Source organism: Podarcis vaucheri (assembly GCF_965113315.1).
Source record: "Podarcis vaucheri genome assembly, chromosome: 4".
Lineage (NCBI taxonomy): Eukaryota > Metazoa > Chordata > Lepidosauria > Squamata > Lacertidae > Podarcis > Podarcis vaucheri.
Window position 1 is genome coordinate 99,674,671 of NC_138762.1, and position 27,507 is coordinate 99,702,177.

Genomic DNA, 27,507 nt, shown 5'->3' on the forward strand with positions numbered 1-27,507 from the left:
AGCAGGAACTCGCAAGACATTGTCGTCTTGCGAAGCAAGCCCATAGGACAGGGGTGTCAAACTCAAATTCATCGGGGGGCCGCATCATCAGTTTGGTCACCCTCAAAGGGCCGGTTCGAGTTCGAGTGTCTTCAAAGCCCATGACACCTTTAACAGCTGGATATATATAGCCCTTCCCGTTGCCCGCAGTAAGCGCTCTTGTGCACCATCGCAATTGGGCTCGGCTCTCCCCCGCATCCCTGGGGCGGAGAGTTCCGAGGCTGTTTCCAGGTCGCGGGGCTGCTGCCTGGTTGGTTGGTTTGGTTGGCTGGCTGGCGAAGGCGGCCGCCTGCTGTTGTGTTGCTGCTGTTGCTGCTGCTTCTCCCTCCCTCCCTCCCTCCGCTCGCGCCAAGCCCCGCCCCCAGGAGCGCCGCGCGACGCTGCCGCCGGGATTCGGGAGGAGGAGGAGAAGAAGGAGGAAGAGGAGGAGGGATGCTGAGGAGCTAAGGAGCCGCCTCGGCGAAGGGATCCTCCGGGGCGCCGCTGCGGACAAGCGGGCGGGCGAGCCCTCGGGGCGGCGGCAGGCGGCGGCGGAGCCAGCAGCCCAGCTCCCCCCCGCTTCTCTCCCGCTCCCTCCTCCGCCCTTTCCCCGCCGCCTTGCCGCCGCTCCCCCTGCCGCCGCCGTCGCCCTGGAGGCCTGCGCAGAACGGACCCAAGGCGCCCTGTGCGCGCGCCGTAGCCCAAGCTTTTCCCTCACGGGCCACAAGATGAGGTCTGGCGGGCCGGATTTGGCCCGCGGGCCTTGTGTTTGACACCCGTGCCATAGGAGATTCGTTTTGCGAAGCACCTCCAAAACGGAAAACTCTTTTGTCTAGCGAGTTTTCTGTCTTGCGAGGCATTCGTCTTGCGGGGCACCACTGTAGCTATCTTATCTTTAAAAGACATCTGAAGGCAGCCCTGTTTAGGGAAGTTTTTAATATACAGTGGTACCTCGGGTTACATACGCTTCAGGTTACAGCCACTTCAGGTTACAGACTCCGCTAACCCAGAAATAGTACCTCGGGTTAAGAACTTTGCTTCAGGATGAGAACAGAATTCGTGCGGTGGCAGTGGGAGGCCTCATTAGCTAAAGTGGTGCTTCAGGTTAAGAACAGTTTCAGGTTAAGAATGTACCTCCGGAATGAATTAAGTACGTAACCAGAGGTACCACTGTATAATGCTGTATTGTTTTTAACACTTGATTGGAAGCCGCTCAGAGTGGCTGGGGAAACTCAGCCAGATGGGCGGGGTATAAATAATAAATTATTATTATTATAGCTGCCTTATGCAGAATTGGAGCATTGGTCCATCTAGTTCAGTAGCATCTACACTTACAGGCACTGTGTCTCCAAGTTTTCATATTGGGTTCTATCTTAGCCCTACCTGAAGATGCTGGGATTTGCACTTGGGGACCTTCTGCATGCAAAGCATATTTTCTACCGCTTACTGGTAGCCCTTCGCCAAAGGGACTTCTTTCCCTAACAGCAGCAACAACAATAAATAAATAAAATTTAAAACTTATCTTCAAATTGCTAGCATGAATTCTATAGGTTTTAGGCACTCTCCACCCTGTCCCCACCTTTAAGTCTCGGAAAAGTGTGTGATTATAGTCTAGGGCAAATATAGTGTATATTTAGAGAAAAGAATTATTCACATAGAATTTTGCTTGCAGTGATGTGATGGATTGCAAAGTTCAACACTGGGAGTAGGTGGTATGATTTTATGCTTGTGAGTTAAAAGGCTCTCAAGATAGCCCTCCTTATGTGGTATTCTCTCAGAGCTGTCAGGTTAGCGTTAGGGAGAGTATGTTTTCTATGGTGTGCTTTTGGAATGCATTGTCAATGGGAAGTCATTGATACAAGAACTCTCATGGATATAAGAACTCTTTAAAACTACTTTGAGGTTTCCCCCACAATTGAAATTTTGTGAAATTAAAAATAATAATTAACTACCACATCTGTTCTTGTTGGTCTTTGCTTGAGCTGTTTTTTTACAGATATATTTTTGTATTTGAATTGTTTTGGGCTTTTAATTGATTTTTTTAATTATGTTTTTTGTTGTGATTGTATACTTTTGCTTTGTAATCTGCCTTGAGAGGGCATTTGCCATTAAAGGTGGCCTAAAAGTCTTTTGAATAAATAAATTTTATCAGGGATTGAGATGCCAAAGACTAATTACAGGCAATATTGCTGATTCTATCTGGGAGCACTGAAGTATGAAATATATTTGTGGCACAATGAGCAAACCATGGTTAAAGAGCTAAGTGGGTTTTGATCTTAGTTATATGCATGAGTGTTGAGAGTATTTCCTCTTTGGGTAATAAAATATCTGTGCTTTTCTCAGAATCTGTGGTTGTGGGTCTGGTGAGTCTGGCTGTGCTGTATGTGGGTGTTGCAAAGCCTGTGCTAGAGAACTCGATGGCCAGGAAGCAAGGCAAAGAGGAATTCTTGATGCCGTAAAAGAGATGATACCACTAGACCTTCTGCTAGGTAAGTGATTTGAAAATGGGAAACATGGAAACCTTTGGAAAGGGGTTTAAGCTTAATGTTACTAGTCATTTCCTTGAGCTGACTTTGTGCTGCACTTAAAACCAGTCTTCCTTAAGAACTATACCTAAATGTAGTATTGTAGTTTAAGAATGTTAAATATGCTCTGGGCATTTTAATTTGGGATGAAATTTACTCTTGAGCCAGAGATGTTAAATTTCTGGACAATTTGAAACCATGGATGAAAGCTGGGTGATATAAATCTAGATCGTACTCAAAGTATACCTATTAAAATCAGTGGATTTATGTAACTTTGACTTAAATCCGTTGATTTCAAAGGGTCTATTCAGAGTATGACTAACATTGGGTGTCTTCCGGCCCCATTTTTTTTCCTGAGAAAAATAAAAGTCTTGTGGGAAATAGAAATATATTCAATACTAACCTTCTTTAAAAGCCAACAATTATTTTACTGCTTTCTCAGTATAAAATGCATTTTAGTTAGCATATAAAATTGTACTATTGGATATATTTGAGAAATTTACAGAGCAATCCTATGCATTTTTACTCAGCAGTAAGCCATACTTTGTTAAGTGGAGCTTTCTAATCAGGTCGATGTGCTTAGCTTAACAGTTAAGAAGGGAAGAGGTTAAAAAAAATCAACAAAAGACTCAAGTTCAAAAGGAGAGTATCTCAAACTTAAACCAAATGTTCTGCAAAAAAAGGCAAACAACATTTCACAAACAACAAATATCTATCTTGCTCCTCTCATGAAGGTGGCAGTACCCTCTTTAATATGGTACCCCTCTTTAATATTGTAGGTTGCCTTGTTAGAGTAAAACTGTATTAAAAAGCTTTTCACTCATCTGCCAAGAGAATATTTCTTTAGGGTTTTTTAATTTGTTTCTTAGTGTTTCCAATTTTTCCTTTAGTAAAAAAAAGTTTCAGAAAAAACACCCAGCTCCAGACAGTTGGGGTCAAAAGAGTGCAACTTAGAGGTAATGGCAGGAACAGAGAATTGTCTAATAGAGTGATCCCCTTCTATTCCTAAAATTGTTTTTTTCTCATGCAGATAGATAAAGCACAGCACTCTCACGCAGCTATATCTTTAATTCAGAGGCTTACTTTCTTTTTAAAGTGCTTTAGAAGCGATAGTAGTATGCATTTAGTATGCTGACAATATGAGAATTCACGTGTCCCTTTCTTTTTTTCTCCAGCTGTCCCTGTGCCTGGAGTTAATATCGAAGAACACCTGCAGTTGCGACAAGAAGAAAAGCGGCAGCGTGTGAACAGGAGGCACAGATTGGAAGAAGGGAGAGGTCAGCAGAACTAGCTTCTATTTAAGACTTAAGTCTAAGTGGATAAACATAATTCTGAGAAACTGACGTACAAAAATCAGCTTATAAATCCCAGAAATGAATGTATAAGGGCTGTGACTACAAACCAGTCTGAGATTATATTGCTGCTTTGTTGGGCTTTAACGAAGAACAGAGTCACAGAGGCTGACTTCTTTCCACAATGAATAGCTAAATCTATCTTCCTAGGCTACTGCAAAAACTTGGAATCTACTTTCCCCCAAGATGAACCTTTTCTGTGCGATCTGAAACATCTATTACAGCAAATAATCTAAGAGGAGCAAGGAGGTGGCTCTGTAAGGAACATAGTATACTTTTTGGTCTGCCTTAAATACTGCTATGATTAGTTCAAGAGTTTATTATTAGGTACTTAGGGCTTCAATGAGTTCTGAAACTAATAGGATGTGCCAACATAACGCTACCTATTTCGTTTCCTTTTTAAAAAAAGCAAAAGGTGAACTACTTAAAGTGCATTGAGTTCATGGATTTGGCAGATGGAATGAGGATTTAAAGACAGATATGTTGGGTTTTGCTCCTACATCAAAACGTAGGATACCAGTGCATGAAGATTAGTTTGTTTGTCTTCTAGGCAATTTAAGGATTTCCCTTTCTTAATGACAGTGTTATATGTTCAGGACACTATCGTTGAGCATGAAATATTTTACAATTTCTTAATTTGTCTTTAGATTGCCACAGGATTATCTTTCATTTTTGTTCTGTGGCATAGATTGATAGAATGCTGCAAAATGCAGTAGGCCAGCTGTGATAGTGCCCTGTGTGTTTTTCTTTTAAAATTCCAAGAAACCCTGTCTGGGAAAGGATTTGGGTCCCACTTCTGTGTGTATTAATGAGGAAAGGGTCAAATTGTGTGTGTGCGTGCACCTTCACAGTGGGCACAGTTAGCGTATTTTGTTCTTAGTACCCAAACACAAAATTATACCATGAGAGCCTGCCTTCTCATAGTCATGTGAGTTGTAAGACCATATTTCAAGGAGGAATACTTTTTATGTAATGTTTAGGAGCTAGAAAAAACACCAATGTGTCTGTTAAGGTAGAACGGGACAACGCTGTGTTTCAATATTAGTCGCATGCACCCTAATATTTTTACTCACTTTTTTTAGTGCAGAGTTTGCTTTTTTATGTGGGTATTTGAATACATACCAGATTATTATGAAGGAACAAAATAGCTGGTTTTTAAGGTAAAATATATATAATTTTAACGATTTTTGGGTACGGGATAGTAAGATTTCATTGAAGGTGCACAAAAGAAATTGGCAAACCTTAGCTGAAGAAACCAAACCTCAGCTTTGATCTTGCTAGCTTATTTTTATTCTGAAAACATTAGGCTCATTTGAAATCTTGAGCAGTTCATGTTGGATGGTCTCAGAATAGTTGCAACATAGAGGATGACTGATGTGGCAGGACACCTCTGCACAGTAAAGGAGGAATGCAGTGATCTGAAATTAGTGCTGATTGGTCTGTTCAGGCATGAGACTTGCAAGAAACTCTTGTTGATAGACGGTCTTCTAAAAAGGAATGGAATATTTAAGGTCTTTCTTCGGGATTTTTGTATTGGGCAGAGTGTGTTCTTTTGTCCATTCTCTTTAGAATGGACTCAATGTGCATTTGTCAACTGCTTCATTTGTTTTTATTGTGAGGAAGTAGACAACATGAAACCATTACCAAGTATTGCAAGATCTGAGACCACCTGTGTTGTTGTTCTAGTTGCACATTCCTCTGCATCATGATTTGTGGCATTGGTATTCCTGGAAGAACAGCCCTGAGATCTTATGATGACGGGCAGGGTATAAATCAAATAAATAGATAGTATTGAGTAAATGCATGAAACCCAAACTTCTGGCAGAATATCTTCTGGAAAAACCCGTCTTACCATTTGATTGTAACATATCTTTTTAAAAAAACCAAAAAGACATGCAGTTTCTCTAGGTCACCTACAGATCAGCACATGTGGCACTGAGAGGGCCAGGGAGCTGATAGATTATAATCAGCAGCGGAAGGAGCAAAGGACTTCTGGACTGGTCTTTCTCACAGCCCAACTCTCCTGATATTTTATATTTTTCTCTTTCAGAGAAAATAGCAAAGTATCCAGGCTTTTGGTGTTTAGATAAACTTGTTGTTGGGCTCTTGTTGATGTTCAGTAGTTTTACAATTCCCTCTTCACAATTGTAAAAATACCTGCTTTTGGGGTTTTGTGGCTTCCGGATATCATGCTTCGGTTTTTGAATGTTTTGGAAGTTGAACGGTCTTCCAGAATGGATTACGTTCAAAAACCGAGGTACCACTGTATAGTGATTGTGCTTAAATGAGTAACTATGCAGGTAATAGATAATGTTTATTTTTCCACGCTGCATTCTGTAGTACTAGATTCTGGAGTCAGTTTGCTTTGTTGGTAGCCAGATGGGTGGGGTATAAATAAAATTTATTATTATTATTATTATTATTATTATTATTATTATTATTATTATTATTTTATATTGCCCACAAAATACTTGCATAATAGTCATGTTGCCCTGTGCAGATGGTTCCTACCCACAGGAGAGGGATTGGGATATTCTGAGCTGACCTCATTCTGCTGACTACCCATGTTCAGACCTGTCTTATGCCTAGTCATTGACGGTCATAGTAGAATAGAAATCTATGTACGTAGGCCTGATTATGTCTTTGATAGCTATCAGAATAATAGGGATCAATCGTAATAGGATCTTTCTATATGACCATATTCTTATGCTACTTTAAACATACATTAGGCAGGTTCAGTGCAGGTCTGGTTGCTCAATGCATGATGGCATATGACGCCTGCTTAGCTTCAAATTTACAGTCTGTTTTCCGGTCGGAGAAAATAGTTTGTACATTTAGGATTGATGTGTACTGGCTTTATTTGCGAGAGGGGAAAAAACTGATTGGGGAGGGGGGAAGGGGGGAACTGAGCTCCAGTATTCATACCCAACAACACCACAGTGTTTTACTCTCGTGTCATTATGTAAGATTTCAGATGTACTCAAATTCTAATTAGATTTTGATATCTGTTCCAAAAGTATGAAATATTGAGTATTGATTATTGCATCCTTTTCCATGCTTTTAATTTGATTCTTTTTTTGTTTGTTGAACACAGTTTCCATTTTGTGAGCTTTCCTATGCATGTGCAAAAAATTTTCTCCTCAGGCCCCCTTGTATTTCCTGGTCCTATTTTTATGAACCATCGGGAGCAGGCTCTAGCCAGAATAAGACCCCATCCAACACAGCTAAAGCATAACCGGGACAAGCATAAAGGTATTTGGTCTTCCTTATTGATTGGGCTGGACTTACACCTATTCTTCAAGTTATTTTTCTATCCACTGGGTATTAAAAGAAGTTCACAAAACTTGCTGTCTCTTCTGGCTAATCTTCAGTAACCTGAGGAGAAAGGAAAACACATTTTTAATGTTGAGCTGTTTTTCCTGTGAGAATATGTGAAAATGTGCATTACTTTCATTTTAATTTCCCTTTCCTTTAATGCATGCCCTTGTTTCATTGCTTTGTTTTCTTAATGAAAAACGGGAATGAGATCAAAGAATTCCTTCTGGTAGGATTGGTGACTATATGCTGGCTGGATATAAAATACATATTTTTGTCTACAGCGTGTACTTTGAAATCCTGAAACTGATAGCAACCATTGTTGGGAAACAGGCATTCCCGTCTGATCTTGAAGGAAGCTCTTGTGTTTTTCATAGCAAGCAGTAGTGGACAACGTGATGGGGTAGCATGGTGGGGTTTGCACCCTGCCCCCCTGCCCTTCCGCTTCCCACTGAGCAGCATCAACTCAGTTGTTGGGAAGTCAGGCAACTATTGCTGCCCGCCATGCTGTCTGCTACTGGTAGCAACAGAGCTTGCAGTGGCAATGCAGCTGAAAAATAACCCATTGGGCTAGAGATGGTTCATGGGCTGTATACTGCTTACACCTGCTCTGGACTATTCAGGTCAGGTCCTTACTCATAAAGAATACTTGCCTCACTACCACTTACTTGGTGCTGAACTTTAAAGCCCTAAACGGCCTCGGCCCTGTACACCTGAAGGAGCCTCTCTACCCCCACCATCTAGCCTGCACATTGAGATCCAGCTTTCACGACCTTCTGGCAGTTCCCTCCCTGCGAGAAGTAAAGTTGCTGGCAACCAGGCAGAGGGCTTTCTCGGTAGTGGTGCCCACCCTGTGGAACACCCTCTCATCGGATGTCAAAGAGATAAACTATTATATGACTTCCCATAGACATCTGAAGGCATCCCTGTTTAGAGAGGTTTTAATGTGTGATGTTTTATTGTGTTATTTTTTCTGGGAGCTGCCCAGAGTGGCTGGGGCAACCCAGTCAGATTGGAGGATATAAATAATAAAATGATTACTGTTGTTATTACTCAGAATCCTGAAATGTATAACCTTTTAATAAGTGTAGAATAGGCATCCCTCCTGCAAATCTATCTATCTATATCTACCGTATATCCATATATCGTGTGTGTGTATGTGTGTGTGGCAGTGGCAGGGGAAGGAAGTACTGACACTCCACATTAACCTAAATTCAGTTGTACAGTCGTTCTGTTTGAACATGGGCTCTAGATGTTGAACTCATATTGAAAACACGGTTTTAACATATAGGGTCAGGAAGATTCCTAGTGGTTTAAATCCATGTGATATCTTGGTGGGGTGTGTGTGTGTGAGAGAGAGAAGCTCTTCGTGTTACCACTGAATGTGGTGAGAGTGGTAGACAAGCACACAAACAGCATGGGGAGTACTATAGGAACAAGCAGGGACAACAATGGGGGCAGATGGAAACTGGCCAAGGACCCATGAGCTTGAAGGAGCCCACCAGCTTTCTTGAACTACATAGCTCCCACTCATTGGTTGACCCTCTACCCACCAGGAGCCTGGTGCATGTGACCTTTTCAGTTTTGATTTGGCTCCTCTGTGCAGCAGCTGCCTTCTATAAGATCCCCAGCATGCAGTGCTCATGTGGAGAATTGCACGTTGGGTAATTTTATGGAGGGCAGCTGCTGCACAGAGGAGCTGAATCAGTCCGAAAGAGTAGGCAGTGCTTGCTGGTCAGCCTGCTCTCCGCCTCTCCTTTCTCCAGGCAGATCTGGTGCTTCAGTGCTGTGAACAAAAAAGCGGCAAACAGCAGGTGTCTGAAGATGAAGCAGCAACAGCAGTTCCCATTTCCTTCTGCATTAGCCTTGCTGGTATCAAGAAAATATTTTTGAATAGTGATTTTTTAAAAAACAAGAACCCAAAGCTTTTGATGTTTAAGGTTGCTGATGCTCTAGTGAGCAACCAATAAATTTCAGGCTTTAAATCAGCCCCACAGTTGATTATTTATTTTGTACCTTAATCCTTTCCCTAAGAATGCTGTGTAGATGCCTTAAACTCAAAAGCATGCATGCTTATCATTATCTGATGAGGAAAGCCGTTTAACAAGTCATTGTTGCATAATTTCATTAACTTTAGCAGCCTGGTTTTATGGATGTAAATGCTTGCAGTTGAGAGCTGTCTCTACACAGCTGAGTCAGGAAATTGGAAATTCCATATGATATTGAAACAAATGCTAGATTCAAAAACCAGTTAAGTTTCCCTGCTTGGATTTTATAGCACTGCCCTAACCATGCCTATTCAAAAGTAAGTCCTGTTGAACTGGTGTGGATTACTCCCAAGTAAGCAGGGTTAGTTAGGATTTTGGGTTTAGCCTGTTGAGAGGGAAACCTAAATTTTAGAACATTCCCATTGGAATTAAGAGACTATTGCATTTGAATTTCTTTTCTTTTATTAACTCCCAGTAGTGTAACACAGGATTAACAAAACGAGTTTTCCTCTGGACCAAAATTACAGTGTTGAAATGAAGAAAGCTTTGGCTAACTAAGTGGAGTTTTGTGTTCAAGGTCTATGAACTCCATTCAGTCTCAGTAATTAAAAACTTTCAACGCAAGAACTTAATTCCAAGTAAAATCAACAAGGAGTCCTATAGCACATTAAAGACTTAACAGATTTGTTATGGCAGAAGGTTTCATGGACTGAAGTCCACTTGCTTTGTCAGATGCATTAACTCTTAGTTTTGGAGGCATATAAAGGTGAAAATTAAAAGGTGGGAGTTGAATGACAATGAGATTCAAAAGAATACAGTGGTGCCCCGCAAGACGAATGCCTCGCAAGACAGAAAACCCGCTAGACGAAAGGGTTTTCCATTTTGGAGGTGCTTCACAAAACGAATTTCCTATGGGCTTGCTTCGCAAGACGAAAATGTCTTGCGAGTTCCTGCGGTTTTTTTTCCTCCCCCCCTTTTCCCCAAGCTGCTAAGCCGCTTATCAGCTGATCCTAAGCCGCTTATCAGCTGAGCCGCTAAGCCGCTTATCAGCTGAGCCGCTAAGCCGCTAATAGCGCTAAGCCGCTAAGCCGCTAATGGGCTTGCTTCACAAGACGAAAAAACCGCAAGACGAAGAGACATGCGGAACGGATTCTTTTCGTCTTGCGAGGCACCACTGTACAGTTGATGATGGTGAGCTTAAGTGTGTGTTCAATATCCACCTCTTTTACAGTAGCTAGTTGTGGATAGTTTGTAAGTCCGAGAGGGAGGATGTGATTTGAGAATGAAGGGGAGTGGCCAAGGGGCTATCCACATATATTTTGCATGGATTGTTGGATTTAGTCATGCTATAGTGAGCAGATTCAGAGTGCCTGTCGCTCACAAAAGTCTCTGGATATTTGAACAGTCAAAAGCAAGTGAGAAAAATACAGCTCAGAACTTGGGCTGTATGGGGTCATGGCTAGCCAAACTTTGGAAGGGCTGCATCTAGCTCTGGTTTCTTCCACTTATAAATACTGCTCCCATGGTGATCAAAGCCCCCTAATGTGACCCATACTCCTTGGCACCTGGTGCCTGACACTTCAAAAGGTGAAGAATGGAATTTCAAACTCTTGAAAAGAAATGGACCCAGGCCCTTCCGAGCAAATGGAAGGTGACAAGATGGCACCCACATCTCAAAGAATGGCTCACTCAAACCAAGCTAACCTTAAAATCAACAACTTTAGGAAAGAATTGGCATCCCAACTTAGTTAAGCAGTTACAGAAAAAAATAAAACAAAATTGCTGCATTTGCTTAGAAAATGTGATTTGTGGGATGTCTGGTTTGAGAGTCATCCTGCAGATCATTGCTCCACGTTCCATTTGCCAGTCTGCAGAACTGTGTTTCGCTTGCAGGGTCTGTTCCCAGCTGTACGTAGCGTAAGCATAGGGGAGATAAGCATTACTGATCACATTCCAGTTTCAGTAGAAATGACTGCCTTAAAAAAATGGTCAAGCTTTGACTCCTCTGCAGACAAAATACAAGATAGCTAACTTCATTACTTTTCTTAAAACAATACAACAAATGTTTCTCTTAACCACAGTGGGAGACAGTGAAGGCTACAGTACATGGGGTGTGCTTCAGAGAAAGCTGCCATTAAAAATAGGAATAGGCAACAAAAAACGGATCTAGTACAGGAAAGAGCCAAATTATTGGCAAAATATGGTGAATCTGGCTCAAAAACATATTTAGGAAATTAGAGATGAAAAGAAAAGAATTGAAGTTTCTGAATGTCCACAGCCATGATTGATCTGCCCTATACTAAACAGATTTTATGAATATGGGAGTAGGGAATCTTGGGTGTTAGCAACTGGAATAAAGCAAAAAAAGGGGGGAAGCATGCTGTATGTAAAATTCAGTTAAGCAATAGTACATGAACTTGGAATCCAGTGGAGATCTTTGAGGCTTTTGCAACTTTCTATGAGTAATGGTATGCATCAGGACATACTGAAACTAAAGTAATTTAAGCTTACTTATCTAAAATACAAATTCAGTAATTAACAGGAGAGGAGAGATGCGGGCTTAATTCATATATTGCTAAGGAAGAAATCAAAGAAGTGATTAGTTCTCTTAAAATAAGTCACTGTGCCCTGACCATTTTATTAATGAATTCTATAAACATTATAAGGGAATTTTGTTGTTTAATGGAATTCTGGCCGGCAAATCTCCCTGACATGTGGAAATCACTCACAATTATTGTAATCCCCAAGCTCTTAGCAATGGTTTGATAGCTCAAAAGCAAAAAATGTTAATTTTTTTTATTTAAAAAAAACGGTTTCAGACTTCTGCTGTTTCATGGCAGTAGCAAGTAAAACATTATTGGCAACATACGATCAAGGACAAAAACCAGGCAGGTAAAGCATGGAATAGGAATGTCGGGTTGGGGAGGGATGTCATCTGGGAAGCTGCAGTTTGATCTACAAATTCATATCTGCTCTGTGTTCCAAATCAGTCTGTAATTTTCCAAAAAAAGTTTGTTTAGGGTTGGATGTACTCTATTTGGGCACCTGTTTAGGAAAAACAGTAATTTCCATGAGGTCAGAGAATTAATTTTTGATCCCTTGGAGAAATTTGAAAACATAATGCTTCTGTTTCTTATAGCTAACCATAAGGTCCGAGGCCTTCCTTAAACAATTCAATTTGTCCTTGATCAGAGAACACATACCATTAAGGACAAAAATAGTGAAGAGTGTAGGTGAGCGTGTTCATAGTTTTCATTTGCAGTAAACAGTTGTGCATCATTTCAGGGTTAAAGAAGGATATTTTTGTTTTTTGAATAAAGGCATGGAGCTGTTAAGAAACATCTGTTTTTAAATTCTAAACGCTCAGTTTGCATAGTTCTAGTGACCATTAAAATCAGCATAATTGTTTCGACTCAACTGATGTGAAAATTCATTCTTGATGAAATGGACTTGAGTTTCTGTGCAACACGTCTAATGTATTCAACAACTGAATATAAATAGAGATGAAACAAAACATGTAGCATCTGAGAAATAGAGTTTGATAAAGCCTATGCACTTTTAAAATGAATACTACTCTTTAAAATTACAGTATATTGAAAGCTGCATAATTCAACAAGTAAGGCGATGTTATTGGGTTGTTAACTTGGCTGTAATATAAAATACAAAGAGCACAATTTTAAAATTATAAACTTTTTTTAAATAAAATGTGGTTTTGTGCTTAATAAATTTCATAAGTATAAGCTGTGCTTGGAAAGCCAACTTTGATTAGTCAGTTTGTCTTTCCAGAACTCTATTTCATCAATAAATATGTTACTTTATATACATAGTTTGACTCAACTTTAAGCAATTGAACTGCAGAGCAGCCACAGTTCAGAGAATAATTCACATGGCTTGCATGCAGAAGTTTCCAGGTTTAGTCCTTAGTATTGTGGATAACTCCTTCCTGTAACGCTGGGGAGCAGCAGTATAGATAAGATTGATCATGATGGACTGATGGTCAGATTGGGAAAGCACTAACTAGGAAGAAGGAGGCAGGAGTACTTTAGGACCCTGTCAGAGCCCTCTTGCCTCCTTCCCAATGCCCAGTGCCTCGCTTACCCGACTTTAGCAAGGTAGTGCCAGGGCTGGGGGAGGGGCTTCAAATGTTGCTGAGGGCCTCTAAAAAAGGCATTGAGGGCCGCGCACTGGCCCACCCTGTTCTAGGTGGCTGATGGCTGGAAGGTACTGCAATGCAATGAAAGTGGGCTTTTTTGAATCCAGAGAAAATTGCAAATTCCTACACTGTCAACCACAGGCACTGCTTTGTATAGTGGCTATTCTCATCCCGTATTACGTGTCATCAATATGTGACTTTTGCACTTACTAAGTGTTTTAAGACCAAACCATTGTTGCAGACTGTGAAGAGTAAGGATTTAGTGTTGAGATACAGGTACAGATTTGGTAGTACTTAAAACAGCAAACCATTTACTGTAGGATATAGCTGGCGTAGTTATATAGGTTCAGATGAAGGTCAAGAATGCATCTCTGAAGCAAACTGGATTTCAGTTTCTGTAGGTTAATTCATGAATTTGAAGTTTTGTGTCTTAAAATACAGCAGGATCCTTTTCTGCCAGGGTTGCTAAAGCTGATGTATTTATTTATTTACAGTGGTGCCTCGCAAGACGAAAATAATCCGTTCTGCGATTCTCTTCGTCTAGCGGTTTTTTCGTCTTGCGAAGCAACCCTATTAGCGGCTTAGCGCTATTAGCGGTTTAGCGGCTATTAGCGGCTTAGCGGCTAAAAGGCTATTAGCGGCTTAGTTGCTTAGGAAAAGGGGGGGGGGAGCGAAAAAAATCACAAGACTCGCAAGACGTTTTTGTCTTGCGAAGCAAGCCCATAGGGAAATTCGTCTTGTGAAGCGCATTGAAAAACGGAAAACCCTTTCGTCTAGCGGGTTTTTCGTCTTGCGAGGCATTCGTCTTGCGGGGCACCACTGTATTGCATTGGCACAATATATGTGAGTTTATCCAGCTTTATCCTCAAAACTGGATTCTGAGAGCTCTGTTGTGCCCATCCAGCAGCCTTCATTACTGAAGTCAGGATTTAAACTACATTCCCCCTGCCTTCCTTTTTGTCCACCAGCTGGCCATTTTGAGTATTCTCCTCCTCTTTCCCGTCCCTTGCCTTGCCCTTCACCCTGCAAATACAGTTTTGCAAACCTGGAGAAAATAGTTATCAAGGGCCAGGTGCATCAAATATTTTTTACAAGGAACAAAATATAGGTACGAAGTGGGCTTTAGAAACCTTCAAGTTTTGAAGACCCAGTTTGAACATCTGACTTTTTCTCTCACACAGACTTTTTAGTGCAGTTTAGTCCAGATAACGTTGAATTTCCTAGCTCTAAATTAACACGGATCTTGGTTGTGCATGTTCAGTTGTGAGGCCTTTTCACTGTGCTTTGGTCTCACTGTACTTAATTTCATCTCCCCGTAAAGTTAGTTGGCCTGCAGTTCCCACTCTCCGGTATTTCTGTCTTTTTTTGCCCTTGGGGCGGGGGGGAATTACTGTTGCAAGTCGCAGCAATGGGATGTTACAAATTTAAGGTGCTTAACATCTTGTCACCCTCCCTGCCTTTTCTTCATTTAGCTTTCTCCTAGCTTTCACAACTAGATGTACGCGGCGATTTCTACTTGCTTTCATCTTTCAGATAGTCACCTTTCCTTTCATAGGCTTCTGAGAGTATGCTAACTGGCCCTTTTAAACATAGAATTCAAGTTTAGTTGCTTGAATTTGGAGTGTTGGTATTAATGGATTGTTCATTGAGAGTCGTGTGTGTTCTGTGCCAGAAAGTTCCAGTCTTTGAGCTAGAACCCCAGTTTCCGTTCATGGGATAGATTATATCAGTGCTTTTTTCTGGGGGGACGCAGGGGGTGCATACCCCTAAACAGTTTGTGAATCTAAGTTTGGCCACATTGAGGGGCAGTATTTCAATATGAGTAGGAAGATGAGAGTACCCCTCAACATTTTTTTTAAGAAAAAAAGCATTGGATTATATAAATTTGTGTGCTAGCAAATGTTTTCTCGCAAGTTCTGTTTTGTAGAAACCTCTCTTTATCTGCTGACACGGAAGTAACGACAAAAAATGGAGAGTAGTATGTATCCTTGAAAGAAGGAAGGGATATCAACCATGGCCATAGGTTATGGCTTCAAAGCCCTATCCCATGACCTTGGCAAGCCTCAGGTTTCTTAGATTTATAGGAAACATTGCAGTAATCTATTGCAGTTTCTCCTCCACCCCACCCCACTCCATACATTTGATAAAAATCACTCTTGATCCTTCAATGACTGCATGTGGCCCTGTTTGTTTTTCCTTTCATTTTGCCATACTCAGAAAAGTACCTATTTTTAAAACAATTGAAAAGCAGAACTTGACAAAAAAGTGTTTCCCTCCCCCATCTAAACTACTGTTTCAGTCGAATGAAAAAGTATACCCATGTAATTGATGTGCAATGCTCCTTTGATTAATTGATCAAGATCCCTTTAATTGCATTGCAGCCCTAATTACTAGGATTGCATGCTTTAATTGGTTTAATCATTGAAGCTTTAGCTGATTAATCAGTCAGTGATGGCCAACTTTAATTTGTGGAGCTGAGATTAAGGGTGCACTTTTTTTGTTCGTAGGGGCTATTTTAGTTCTGTTGTTAATAGATGAATTAATCAAAACTTGGTGGTATCTAACTAAGTGTTTATGCTGGCACAATGATTTCTGCTCCTCAAATGGAAGTTCCCCTCTTGTCCCCCCTGCAAAACCACTCTGGAGGGTTTGGGGGGACCACAGAATCTCTAGGGGGCACATGGGGAAAGAAGAAGGGGGAAGTTCTGTAACTCAGTTGAAGGTCCTTGTGCTGATAGAAGCACTTCCTTGGATGCCACCCTTGAAATGTGAACATAACATACACTAAATAATAATAATATCCTGTTAGTTATGATGCTACATTTCTTTGGAATGACTCTCACCCTTCTTTGTAATGCAGCTGGATTAGTGTGGCCATTACAAAACTCAGGTTATTTTTATTTTGTGTGTGTGAACTGGGCATGGTGGCGTAATTGCTACATATTTGAAAAGAAAGCAAAACGGCTTCTCACATACTCTTGCATTTTAACTGCAGCATCCGTTAAACACAAGCAACAGTTTTATGTATCCATCCAATTTTTAAACAACGTATCATTTTGCAACATTATCAATTTGTGATTCTGAAGTTCCTAATTTCTTCAAATATATGCTGGGAAGTTTTGGGGGGTTTTTTGCCTTTAAGATTACTAAATTAAGTAATATGGATTTTGCTGAACTTGCTGAATGTTCCCTGTAGCATTTAAAAGTCTTGTTTTAGAAGAATATCAATTTACCACTGAAGAACTGACAGTTATTCTCTTCTGATTTTTCATAGTCACCAATACCAATATCTATTACTGTAATAACCCCTGCGTCCAAACCTTTTACCTGCGCTGCTTAATCCTTTTAGTTGTTATGCTATTGTTCACTGCTCCTTCCACTTATTGAGGAATGGTATGGGGTATAATTGTGTATTATGTTTGTAGATGGAAGTGGAGATAGGAGTGAGAAGGATGCCAGCAAAATCACAACCTACCCACCTGGGGCAGTGCGCTTTGACTGTGAACTCCGAGCAGTACAAGTTAGCTGTGGATTTCACCATTCAGGTAGATTATAGAAACATTTATGTCATGTTGACTTCATTTTTCCAATGTTAGTTGTAAGAGTTTCAATCGATCATAGCTTCCTCAGAAAGCTTTGGGAGCTCGTGGTATATGTACTTACATTAAATAAACGAGATGCACATTTCAGTCCTTAAAATGATACTTGATGCCTCTAGAACAGCGGTGTGGGAACTTCATTAACCTTATGGAAGCATTCCCTCTTGGCTAAGGATGGGCAACCTATGGCCCTTGAATTGTTGTACTTCCAACTCACATCGGTCCCAGCAAGCATGGCCAATAAGTAGGGAAACGATGGGAGTTTTAGTTCCCCATCCTTATCCTTGATCAGCCCTCTGGATGCCACATGCCAGCAGTTGGGGGTGGAGGGCAAAACAAGAGCGGACAAAGCCAAAGTGGGCTTTGCCTTCTCACATTAGCACTAATACATACTGCATGGATGCCACACCCACTAATCCATGTAGCATGTGAAGACTCTGGATCCTCACCCCTGTTTTAGAAGTAACATACTGTTCATTCATGCTAACATTTATCCAACTGTTCTTCCATGAACTTTTTAATTTGCAAAATTATATGTCATCCAAATGATTTCTGCATCAAATGCGGAAAAACCAAGAAAGCACCCCATTCTTGTTTTTACTGGATACATTGGAAAGATTTCATACTGGGCAGACTTGTAGAAAGTGCAAACTTCTAAAGCCCCGTATTTTAACCCTTAGTTGTTCTGATGGAGAATGGCGATGTTTACACATTTGGATATGGGCAGCATGGGCAACTTGGACATGGAGACGTTAATTCCAGGTATGTGAGTATAAATGTATTTTAAATATGAAATTATTGCATCTTTATTCTGTCTGCAGAATAAAGTTTTGCATTTTCCCTACGCTGACTCAAATGCTTTTGAAGGTAATAGGAATTTCCCCCATGAGAGCAAAGAGATATAATGTTATCACATCTAGCCTTTAATATCTGATGCTTTGTGTGAGTGATAGACACATTCTGATTTGTGTATGGGTGTGTATATGCATATCTCTCTCACCGATATCCACATGTAAACTATGTTCAGTTCAATTTATTGTGTTTAGCAAGCAGCCATGACACACATAAAAATAGTAATAACAAGGTTACTGCTAACAATGGTGGTTTACATTTCTCCTCCCCGACCTTTACAGGATAAATCATTTCCCATTCTCCCTTTAAGTTTTATTACACGAATTTGTAAAGCCTTAGCAAGAAATGTGGATGTTCTAAAGAATATATACCTCTCTACGACAACAAAAAACAGGTCTTTGCAAGAGACATGTATATGCATACATATCTCACTTGTATCTACATGTAAACTATTTTTAGGGTTCAATATGGCAAATATTGTTAATGGAAAGTAAATACATCATGGTATGGATTAGATTTATGAGACAAAAGTGTGACGGTGGCCACATTTTCACGTCATGGTAAGCCATAAACTACGGCTTACTGTGTGTAAATAGTGTTTGCTTTTCTTAGTTAATTAAGCCCTAGTTCCTGGCTTTGTGTTACATTCAAAAAAAGCGATCACGGCTAGTTTCACTTGCAAGAAGCCACAATCTGTAGTCGAGGTTTGTTCTTAGTTTACTGAGTGTGGTCCCATGAAACAAGAGTAGTGAAACAGGCACAATTCACTTGCACATAGTAAGTGTGGTTTATGTCACCAGACTCCTGATCCCATCATCATCGGCTATTGAACATGGGATTTGGAGTCTAATAACATCTCTATTGTAAGACATACAAACGGAGCTAGTATTTGTTTTTTAGTGTTTCAGACAAGAAACAAAACAGTAGAAAAGTATAACCAGTTAAACAATCTGAATGGCAGTGAAAAAGAGTTAAATAGTGGGTAGGTTGGAAGAGGGAGTAGTAGCATTGCATGGATATTTAAATAACCATTCATACTACCAAATTGTGCAATTCAGCCCTATATTTATGAGCACTATTCACTATTCTAATGTTTCTAATGGTTTCTTTATCCTCACAATTTAACTGTCAAATGTTCTTTAGCATTTAAACATTTTCTATTTAATTGTACCACTGCAGCTTCATTCACTGATATCCTGTAAAATACATAAGGACTATATTTTTTGATAGAAGATAAATGTCTACATAATAAAAGATGCACTTACTTTGCTCCAACTTAGGGGATGCCCTACTCTAGTACAGGCACTTCCAGGACCTAGCACACAAGTTACTGCAGGCAGCAATCATACAGGTATTCTGTTAATGGATGGACAAGTCTTCACATTTGGAAGCTTCTCGGTAAGATTTTTGTTAAAATTACATTTTCATATTGGAAACACCTTAAAGATTATTAACTGGTATAAGTTCATACGTATTTATTTTTGCCTGCTTTAAAGATTGATTTTTGTGTGTCTGCTGGTTTATTATATATCTTTATTTTTTTCTTTGTTCTGCTTTGTGTCAGGGTGGGGAGACTAAATAAGAATACTTTGCTTGTCCAAATAAGCATTTTCATTTATTTACTGATGCCACTAAGTCTTTGAATTGAAGATATTTCTCCAGTTTCAAGCCTCATCTCATGCTCTTTATAAATGTACCTGACTGTGATAGCAAAGACGAATTGTATTGGGAGGGCCCACACAGCCCTAGAGGTTGGAATGCAGGGTCCAGGCCCACCAGAAACCATAGGCGAACTCCATAGTTCCAAATGGAAGCACCAGCATAGTTTATGCTCAACCAGGTTGGGAGGAGAATGGGCAGGAGGGCTGTGCGCTTTTTGGTGGAGACAGTGATCTAAAACCATTGAACTTAAATGAGTTGCTTTGGGGCCAATCTGAACCAATCCCACAATAACCTGTTCAAGTGGTGCTTTTTACAAACTGAGCTCACAGTCCAACTGTAAAACATGACATTACATGCTTATTGAGATACGTAATATTTGTTGCCTGATAAAAAGGGGGCTCTGTGCCTTCCATGGGTCGCACCAAGCCTGGGGGTCAAAACAAGGCACCAGCTTACATCTTCTTAGATGTCTATCAGGCTTCAGTCCAGAAATGTTGCTCCACATTATCTGCTGCCCCTTAGGCACAGATTCTTCCCAGCACCAAATCCTTTAGCAGACCTCTTTTTCTCATGACTATTTCAGTGTTGTGATTTCTTCAGCATGTCCAGCTCTCCTTTCCCTAATAGTCCATTTTTGGGGGGACCTACTCCCAAAAAGAATGGACTATTAGGGAAATGAGAGCTGGACATGCTGAAGAAATCACAACACTGAACACCTTTCTGGAATCTTTGTAGAGTTGTCTTATTTAGGCATCCACCTTGCCCAGTCTATTCCCAGTGTCTCCACTGGCCTTCTTCCCTTCCTCTCCCCTCTCTCAGAAGCTTTTCATACCCTTCTTCTTTCCCCTCCCTTCCTTCTGCCAAAGGTGTAGCAAGTGGACTCTTTCGGTGCCATCAGGCAGCTGATGGAGAGAGCCCCGCCCTTTACGCACCGATGGAGTCTCCAGGCAGTGTCCAGATATGGCCTCCTCAGGAGTCATTGCCTGCTGGTGTAGATCAGGGCCTGCTTAATGGGCCAGGTACCAGTATAGGATTTGCGCACCCTGGCACCTCACAGTGCCGCATATTTATATTTCCTACACTGGCGATGCTTGATAATGCTCGTTCGTGAAATGTTTGCATTTCTAACCATTGTCATTTTCTAATTTACATCTTTAGAAAGGGCAGCTTGGGAGGCCCATTTTGGATATTCCTTACTGGAATGCAAAACCAGCACCCATGCCTAACATAGGATCAAAGTACGGACGCAAAGCAACTTGGATTGGAGCAAGCGGTGACCAGACTTTTCTTCGCATCGATGAAGCTCTCATTAACTCTCATGTGCTTGCGACATCAGAAATCTTTGCTAGCAGACACATAATAGGCAAGGTTCATTTGCTCTTTTGTTGTAACTGAAAGGAAGTAAGGAAGTTGAGGTCAACCTGTTATGTTCGTGTCTGCTGGTGTATTGGCTTCCTCAAAGCATAGTAAATATGATTCCGCCTCTCTATGTTATTGCCATTTGAGAGAATGAATAAGGACTAAGTACATGAATTCTTGTTTTTCCCCAGGATTGGTTCCTGCGAGCATATCAGAGCCTCCTCCATTTAAGTGTCTCTTGATAAATAAAGTTGACGGAAGTTGCAAAACATTTAATGATTCTGAGCAGGAGGACCTTCAAGGATTTGGTGTATGTCTAGATCCTGTTTATGACGTTGTTTGGAGGTAAATGTTGGCTGGAGATAGCCGCTGGGAACATAGTTATCTGGGTTTGAGAGAGCTCATGAAGGATGGTTTAGGGAACATTGAACTTTATTCCACTTGTGGCTTCAGCTAGTTCCTTCTGTTCTTAGGTGGAGAATCTTGGCTCCCTTCCACTTAATGTTTTGGAAATAAGTTCTTAGCCAGCAATGTTATAAAGGAAGTATAGACGCTTGACCATTATATCAGTATATACTGTGATGTATGTGTCTAGAAATGGCATTGGGGTTGGGGGCTGTTGCTTAAATGTAGCTGGCACACGGCAGTGAAAAAATGGGTGAGAATCATTGTTTGGATTCAGTTAGACTTTCATAGTAATGGCATGAAAAGATGACTGCTGCATCGTTCTTGCTTTACGTTTGAAACATCTTCTTTTGGTCAGGTTTCGACCCAATACAAGAGAACTGTGGAGTTACAATGCAGTTGTAGCTGATTCCAGACTTCCCTCTGCCCCTGACATGCAATCCCGCTGCAGTATTCTAAGCCCAGAACTGGCTCTTCCAACGGGGTCCAAAGCTCTTACAACAAGGTCACATGCGGCTTTGCACATTCTAGGTATGAATAGTTGACCTGGAATAGCCGAAATTAAGTTGATGAGATGTGATTTTTATTAACTTCTAGAAAAGTGAGCTTCACTTGTCCTGGTGCTTTAGTAGTTCACTTAAAGGCATTATTTACCTGAAGACTTTGAATGTTGCATGGTAGCACTTCAGTTAATCCATGTTCTCTTAGGTTTCAAACACTAAGCCTATTTCCTGTCTAAGTGAATCTGCCTTCTGTGTAGATTCTTGCAAGCTGTTAACCCCTGCACTTTGTAAAGCTACTTTGAAAGCGTCTAATCATCATTTAATCTAACGGAGATCAGCAAAACTAGAAATTTATAAATTGGTAATCCTAGTTTAGAACTTGGAAAGAATTACTTCTGCTTGGTAATAAGAGCACTTTTACTCTGAGATAATTTATTGAAAAGGTGGCAACAGGAAGGGTGCACTATGGTAGTTTCAGTACCCTTGCTAAAACGAATGGGTAGTATTCAGTAAATTCATTGTATAGTACAAATATAAGCTGTGCTATGCAACTTCCTTCAGAGGAACCCCTGGAGCAAAATTTAGGAGGTGTGAGAAGAGAAGGCAGGAGAGTTACATTCCTCTAAACATTGTTACAGATAACTTCCAGTCTAATGTAAAGAAACTCAAGCCTAATCTGGGTTACCACCAGTCATATTTGGGAGTTCTTTCCAATTCATCTGCAGATCTGTTCCAGACATTCTTTTCTAAACCCCATATGATTTTGTTTCCTAGATTAGCAGTACTGGTCAGAATTAATTGGAGGTCTGGTGTGGTCAATTCGTATAGCTTGATCAAATTTCTTACAGACACTAGTCCTTCTACCAGAATGTGCTCAGTTTATTTTTCTTTGTTGTTTTTAGGCTGTCTTGATACATTGGCTGCTATGCAGGACTTAAAAATGGGCGTGACAAATACAGAAGAAGAAACACAAGCTGTAATGAAAGTGTATTCCAAAGAAGACTATAGCATTGTCAACAGATTTGAAAGTATCTATCTATGTATCAAATACAGATTTTCCTTCCTGTATGTAGTGCATGAAGTTGATTGTGCAAAAACTTACCTTTTCCTTCTCCCTTTAGGTCACGGAGGGGGTTGGGGTTACTCAGCCCACTCAGTAGAAGCCATCCGCTTTTGTGCCGATACTGACATCTTACTTGGTGGACTTGGCCTCTTTGGTGGCAGGGGTGAATATACTGCCAAAATAAAGGTAAGAAAAAGTTTGTCTTGGATCATGTTTAAATCTGAGTTTAGAATATAGCATTACACTGATCAGGTATAGGAAGAGAGAAAGAGGTTAAAAAAAGAGCTCTATATTTTTTGGAACCAAAGGGAAACAGCTTTCCTGGGAAGAAAACTAAATTTGAAAACAAGAGAAAACTTGCAGTAAATAAATACATGTGTTTTATGTTTCATACCACCCTTCAACGCAACACATTTTTTTCGGGGGGTGGGGTAGAATGACATACTAATAAGGCAGGAAAGTAAAACTCTTAAAGGCTTCTCTTTTCAGTTGTTTGAATTGGGTCCGGATGGAGGCGATCATGAGACAGATGGTGACCTTCTTGCCGAAACGGATGTCTTGGCGTATGATTGTGCTGCAAGGTAAAATGAAGGAAGAGCCTTAAGCAGGATGAACAGATAATGCACATAAAGTTCATTTTGTTGTGAAACTCTTAACGATAACGTTAGATTTTTATCTGTGTCTTTTTCTCAGGGAAAAGTATGCAATGATGTTTGATGAACCAGTTCTTTTGCAAGCTGGTTGGTGGTATGTGGCCTGGGCACGAGTATCTGGCCCTAGCAGTGATTGTGGGTCCCATGGACAAGCATCTATTACTACGGATGATGGGTAAATATTTTCTTTCTTGGATGTTTTGTTTTGAGGTTCGGAAGAAGCCATATAACTGGTGTTTGAATAACGTTTCTTCTTCAGTGTCGTCTTCCAGTTTAAGAGTTCAAAGAAATCGAACAATGGTACAGATGTTAATGCCGGTCAGATTCCCCAGTTGCTATACAGGTATGCTTTAAAAAAAATTTGGTCCCTTTTGAAACAGTGATAGATGTCATTTGGAGGAGTGACAGTTTAATACCGCGTTCACTGAAACATCTTGTTACGATAGTCGGTATTGCAGTTTTGTAACCTTTTCTGTACGATGAAGATGCAGTCGTCATTCAGCCTTTCTTTTATTTCGTTTGTATTTCACCCTTCCTACAAAGAGTTTGAAATGACTTGTATAGGATTATCCCTATTTTTCAACTCTTACAACTTTTTCATTAGTTTAACCTGAGCAATGGCGACTATCCCAAATGTACCTAGTGAATATTATCGCTATATAGCATTTATATCTGGTTCTCCCTGGATGAGATGAACTGGGTTTCCTGGTTAGCTGTGACAGGGTCTTCTTGGTGGCAGCCCCCAATTTGTGACATGCCCTCCTTAATGAGGGGAGTCAGTCTCCGTCACTAGTAACTTTTAGGAGAAATTTAAAAACATGCCTGTTTACCCAGGCATTTGACGGCTGAAATTTCTGTCCCTGGAAGTCCTGGAATTAATAGTATGAGAGGGGGGATTGCTTTTTAGGAGTTCTAAACTTTAATAGAAGTTTTGTTTTATTATTAATATTGATGTTTTCTGCTCTGGGCTCCTTTGGAGGACTAATAATAGTAGATCTCACACAGGACTGCACTGGATTTCTTCTAGTTGCCCCAGTCACCTGCAGCTGCATCCCCTTACTTTAAACAGAATACTATTCCAGGGAACAGCTTGGGGGGAGCACACAGCCTGCAGTTAGAAGGACATAAATCTCTCTTTATGCCAAAAGACCTTGGCAGCTGGCTGATTTAATCTACAGAAGGGCTCTGACCCTCCAAAAAGAGAAAGAATAGAGCGTGCAGTCATCAAGAGCTTAGATCCTAAGAACTGCTAGGATCCACTCATAGAACAGGGCTTTCCAACTTTCTCATTTTCTCTTGTCTTGTAGCCTAGCAGAAAACTTGTGTGAAATAGGAAAGTGAAGTCTTTTACGGAATGGACAGAATATATATCTTCAGGATCAAGACTGCTTGATATTCTTTGAAAGACCACATTTAGTGCATTCTCCAGTTTTACCATATGAATTGACAGCGTGTGCAAATGTTTATAAATTGTACTTCTATAGTATCTAGAGTAAAGAAGTGTGGGATTATACTTCCCCCACCCTTTTTTTGCTTTCAGGCTGCCAACAAGCGATGGCAGTGCATCGAAAGGAAAACAGCAAACAAGTGAGCCTGTGCACATTTTAAAGCGCTCTTTCGCAAGAACTGTCTCAGTGGTAAGTATCTGTCAAGAGTGTTGCATACAAGGGTCATCCTAGTTTGTTCATCTAAGGTTGGTTAATAGAACGTAGGCTAAAGCATATTTTAAATTAACACTGCTTGCAACATGCCATGCCTGCACAAAACTGTTCTGTCCAATGCAATGGTTAATGTCATCCTGAATTAGTGAGGTTATTTATCCATTAGGATCCTTCATCATATGTTGTCTGAGTCAGACTCTTGGGTAGATGCTTAGATGCTTCATTTGTTCCCACTAATTGAGCATTCTAATGGGTGGGTGGGTGGATTTTGAATTTTTTCTACCTTGTTCTGGGACCTCTCTTGCCAGCAATCGTTATTTCTACTGGTGGTGTGTAGAGATTCTCATGCATCCTCAGCAGTTTGCTGAGAACACTGGCATTAGACGAGGAATAGGACTGGAAATCTCTTTTATCTGAAGGTTGTTGGGGTTTCTTTTTGGGTTTGGTCACCTTGTTTCTTCCACAACTTGTCTTGAAACAGGAGTGTTTTGAATCGCTATTGAGCATTCTTCATTGGAGCTGGACAACCTTAGTGTTGGGAGTAGAGGAGCTTCGAGGATTGAAAGGGTTCCAGTATACAGCTACCCTTTTGGATTTAGAAAGGCTGCGATTCGTTGGCACTTGTTGCTTGAGGCTGCTGCGTGTCTATACGTGTGAAATATACCCCGTGTCAGGTAATATACTAAGTTCAAATATCTTAAGTGCATGAAACCCAGGTTTTCAAGGGAACATTTAGAGCAAAATAAACCCACCACAGATTAAGCAGATTTAAAATCTAGCTACTGGTCTGAGGAAATGGAAACCCATTTTCAGTAGATGTTATTTGGAGCCTTTTTCTTCTTCGGTGAACTGAAGTCATAGAATCGTAGCACCATCAAATTGTAGAGTTGCAAGGGATTCTGGGGTTATCTAGTCCAGTTCCCTGATATGCAAGAATCTCATCTAGATCATACACAACCATCATCCGATCTCTGCCTAAAAACATCCCAAGGAAGGAGAGTCAAATTATCTGATTGGATAACTGTCTTTCTCTTTCCAGCTACTACGAAAGCCGTTGTTGAAGAAACTAGCAAGCTGGCAGACTGCATTGGGAAGACTAGAACCTTACTAAGAAAAATTTTATCTGAAGGAGTAGATCACTGTATGATCAAGTTGGACAACGACCCCCAAGGATACCTCACTCAGCCACTGAATCTTCTCGAAGCTGTTCTTCAGGAGTGCCATAACACCTTCACAGCCTGCTTTCACTCATTCTACCCGACTCCAGCTCTACAATGGGCTTGCCTTTGTGACTTGCTAAATTGTTTAGATCAGGTACTGAAAAGTCTTTGTACATATATTTTTTAAACAGTTCAAAAGCAGTATTGTGAAACATTGACATTAACCTTTCAGACAGTCACAGCAAAAGATGAAACATTTCGGTAGCTCATTCTTTCCCCAGCGTATGACATTTAGTGACTCTCTAAGTATGCAGCTATCATGACTAATGCCTCCGTTTTTCAGTTAGGTACCATCCTTTAATTCCAATTGCAAATTGCCCTATAACATTTTACTTTACTGCTTTCCTATCCATAAAGGCTAAAACTATAAAGTATACATTTTATACATTATACAAAGGAAGGCGATTGCAGGAACATTCTAAACATTCCTTCTCCTAGTTTTCTCTTCATTGCTCCCACCTTGGCCTACAACTCACCACCATGTCCTGCTGTCCTTTTCCTGCTGCTTCCCAGCTTCCTCTTCTGATCTACTTCATTATGCTGCTTTTCCCCTACTCGGCCCGCAAAACTCATTGCCGGGAAGGTTGAGTACTAGCTCCCGAAAGTCTTCCCTTTGTCAGAGATATTCCTCTGTGACAGGGATCAGCAAACCTTTTCAGCAGGGGGGTTGTCCACTGTCCCTCAGACCTTGTGAAAAATAAAATAAAATAAAATGAACAAACACCTATGCTCCACATATAACCCGGAGATGCATTTCAAATAAAAGGACACATTCTACTCATGTAAAAACACTCTGATTCCTGGACTGTCCGTGGGCCGGATTTAGAAGGTGATTGGGCCGGATCCGGCCCCAGGGCCTTAGCTTGCCTACCCATGCTCTGTGGCATAAAGGTTGTTCACATGTGCGACCTTCACCCTTTTGCACTTTTGAGGGGCAGCAGGTGAAAAGCCATTTCAACACAACCTTCTGTTCTTTTTAAAAACTAGGAATTGACTACTAGCACTCGTGATCCCTTCCTTCTGCCATGCATCCAACCCTTATTTTGTGTTTTGACCATCTGCGTACTGGACTCTGAAGGCTATATATATATATATTATTATAATACATATTATCATAAAATTAGTGGCCAACAGTAATGGCAGAATAGAAGTAGTTACATAGGCTGATTTGCATCGTTC

The 27,507-nt window shown here is 40.7% G+C and overlaps 1 protein-coding gene and 1 long non-coding RNA gene across 3 annotated transcripts in view; one reads left to right on the forward strand and one right to left on the reverse strand.

Annotated features, from left to right (window-relative positions):
* The window catches only part of MYCBP2 (MYC binding protein 2), a 141,073-nt gene that overhangs the window by 36,255 nt on the left and 77,311 nt on the right, over nt 1-27,507 (forward strand). The window contains exons 16-32 of the mRNA XM_082218921.1: nt 2,362-2,507; nt 3,719-3,820; nt 7,040-7,147; nt 16,777-16,896; nt 17,631-17,712; nt 19,083-19,200; nt 20,623-20,827; nt 21,015-21,168; nt 21,587-21,759; nt 22,634-22,759; nt 22,853-22,980; nt 23,284-23,375; nt 23,488-23,622; nt 23,707-23,790; nt 24,988-25,084; nt 25,590-25,782; nt 26,148-26,422. Of these exons, the coding sequence (XP_082075047.1) occupies nt 2,362-2,507; nt 3,719-3,820; nt 7,040-7,147; nt 16,777-16,896; nt 17,631-17,712; nt 19,083-19,200; nt 20,623-20,827; nt 21,015-21,168; nt 21,587-21,759; nt 22,634-22,759; nt 22,853-22,980; nt 23,284-23,375; nt 23,488-23,622; nt 23,707-23,790; nt 24,988-25,084; nt 25,590-25,782; nt 26,148-26,422 (2,338 nt within the window). The remainder of the gene's footprint in view (nt 1-2,361; nt 2,508-3,718; nt 3,821-7,039; nt 7,148-16,776; nt 16,897-17,630; nt 17,713-19,082; nt 19,201-20,622; nt 20,828-21,014; nt 21,169-21,586; nt 21,760-22,633; nt 22,760-22,852; nt 22,981-23,283; nt 23,376-23,487; nt 23,623-23,706; nt 23,791-24,987; nt 25,085-25,589; nt 25,783-26,147; nt 26,423-27,507) is intronic.
* LOC309530221 lies at nt 1,332-27,015 on the reverse strand. Of its 2 annotated transcripts, none has more exons than XR_014218694.1 (4): nt 26,805-27,015; nt 22,834-22,966; nt 7,184-7,270; nt 1,332-1,496 (listed from the first exon to the last, which is right to left on the reverse strand). It is a non-coding gene; the product is annotated as an uncharacterized lncRNA (long non-coding RNA). The 2 variants fall into 2 exon arrangements; XR_014218695.1 differs by lacking the exon at nt 1,332-1,496 and adding an exon at nt 3,837-5,382.